We start from the raw sequence: 2,294 nt of genomic DNA, 5'->3' as shown, positions 1-2,294 counted from the left end.
TGGGTTATTGTAGACAGGCTGACGAAGTGTGCGCACTTTCTACAATTAATTAGAAGATGTCTTTGGACAAACTGGAAAAACTGTAAGGGGTGCCTGCGAGTATTGTATCAGACAAAGACCTGAGGTTCACATCGAGGTTTTGGCAGTCATTGCAGAAAGCTTTGGGCACTCAAATGAGAATGAGCTCAACTTATCACCCTTAGACAGATGGTCAGTCTGAGAGGAGTATTCAGTCACTGGAAGATCTACTAAGAACTTGTGTACTAGATCACCTGGGGATGTGGAGTGATATGTTGCCATTGGTTGAGTTAACGTATAATAATAGTTACAATTCCAGCATCAGGATGGCATCATACGAGGCATATGGCAAGAGATGTCGGACACCATTGTGTTGGCAGCAGGATGGAGAGTTTGTGATTCTTGGGCCAAAATTTTTATAGTTGACGATTGAAAAGGTTAAGATAATCAGGATAGAATGCGTGCAACTCAGAGTCGGCAAAAGTCCTATGCAGATAAAAGAAGATGGCTGCTTGAGTTTGAGGTAGGTGACCACGTGTTTCTCAAGTTACGCCTACAACAGGTATTAGGAGAGCACCCAAATTGAGGAAGTTGACTCCTCGATTCATCGTTTTGTACCAGATCACGCATAGAATTGGACCTGCCGTATACGAGATTGCCTTGCCACCTCACTTCGCGAATCTACACAATGTCTTCCATTATCCACAGCTAAGGAAGTACATTGCAGATCCTACACATGTACTAGAGCAAGATGATGTCCAAGTGCGCGAGGACCTGACGGTCGGAGTTGGACCAGTGATAATCTTGGATTCTCAAGTCAAACAACTCAGAAGGAAGAAGATCCAAACTGTGAAGGATCTCTAGGACGAGGCAACCCAAGAGATGACATGGGAGATAGAGGATCTCATGAGGAAATCTTGTCCTCACTTATTCCCTGGTGAGTTCTCTTTTTTGAGGACAAAAACTTTCAAGGTGGGGAGAATGTAAGACCCGTGGAATTTAATTAATTAATTAATAAATGCGGGTAGTGGGAGCCTTTATGGCATTAAATTCTAACTTGTATGACGTGGAAAAGTACTAGCTCAAGTGGTTGAGAGTACTTTTTTGTGTGAGAGGACTTGGGTTCAAGTTCTATGTATGCCAATTGTGTGTTATTTATTTGTTATTATTTTTATGTGGTGGGATAATATAATCATTGAATTATATTAGTCATCATTAAACATGAATTGGTTGGATGGTTGTGCATTGATTTGGCATTGAAATGCTTGTGGGTTCAAACCTTGGAGAACCTAAATTAAACTTTCTTTTTGCTAAATTTAGTTTTGGCTTGGATATGAAAGGGTAGAGAAAACCCTAGCTGTGTGGGCAGCCAATGAGGGTTAGAAAACCATCATAAGACAACTAATGAATGACAATTAAGCCTCGTTAATGATCATTTTCGTTTTTGAGTCATTAAGCAAAATTAAGGCTTGTTAATTAGTCAATTAAGAGGGAAAAGATAGGGGTGAAGGATACCATTGTACTGCACGTTGGGGGGGGGGAGAGAATTTAGAGTGTAATTGTGTGGTGGACTAACGCATAGGAGCTGAGTTGGTAGAGAAAACCAAAGGGAGGCCATTGGTGATCAAGGGAAAATCATATTTTCAATAGTTAAGCAAAGGAATTCTAGGTTAGGGGAGTTTTACATGTTCTAATATATGTTAAGTTTGAATCGCATGCTATATATTGTTAAATATATGAATGTCCTCTGTTTCTGCTTGAACTGTTGTGTTTTTGGAAAATTTCCAGAAACCGCTTGGCGGGCTATGCATAGCCGTCAGGCGGCTCATCATGTTTTGGTGCTTCTGGGTTCCTAGGGAAGGAACTGCCTGGCAGCACATTTCCAGCCGCCAGGCGACACATATGGTTTCACCTAGTTTTCTGGGTTTGTATGAAGGGCCTGGCTGTAGTGATTGACCCGCTAGGCGACGCGAACCATGTTGGTTCGATTTTAATAATTTTTTTCTGAGTTCTAGGATGATTTTGATCGAAGGGAAAGTTATTTTTAATTGCTTAAGGATTATTGGATGTCAAATTTTGTCGAAATACATAACATTGATAATTAAATGTAATGGAACAGTGCAAAACTTGATTTTAGGGTTGATTTTTGGGGGAGATCTAATTAGCACACGGTAAGTGGCAAATGCTAATGAAAATATATAAGTTGCGGGGGGAGGGGTTTCTGGGAATGGACCGTGAATTAAGCACAGAAGCGCAGCCAATGGGTTGTAGTTGCA

The 2,294-nt window shown here is 40.9% G+C and overlaps 1 protein-coding gene across 1 annotated transcript; it reads left to right on the top strand.

Annotated features, from left to right (window-relative positions):
- Nucleotides 1-475: 475 nt before the first annotated feature.
- On the top strand, nucleotides 476-882 carry LOC114184603. The gene is made up of 2 exons (XM_028071921.1): nucleotides 476-541; nucleotides 640-882. The coding sequence occupies exons 1-2, from the start codon at nucleotides 476-478 to the stop codon at nucleotides 880-882; spliced, it is 309 nt and encodes a 102-aa protein (XP_027927722.1).
- Nucleotides 883-2,294: the final 1,412 nt, after the last annotated feature.

The sequence above is a fragment of the Vigna unguiculata genome, chromosome 5 (genome assembly GCF_004118075.2).
Source record: "Vigna unguiculata cultivar IT97K-499-35 chromosome 5, ASM411807v1, whole genome shotgun sequence".
NCBI classification, from domain to species: domain Eukaryota; kingdom Viridiplantae; phylum Streptophyta; class Magnoliopsida; order Fabales; family Fabaceae; genus Vigna; species Vigna unguiculata.
The sequence above is the reverse complement of the archived record's forward strand: the minus strand, read 5'-3'. Positions and strand labels throughout refer to the sequence as shown.

Excerpts from the sequence above, each read along its gene's own strand:
- LOC114184603 (XM_028071921.1), top strand. The coding sequence starts at position 476 with ATGCGTGCAACTCAGAGTCGGCAAAAGTCCTATGCAGATAAAAGAAGA. Across the intron at positions 542-639 it reads GATGGCTGCTTGAGTTTGAG|ATCACGCATAGAATTGGACC; the intron begins GTAGGTGACCAC and ends GTTTTGTACCAG.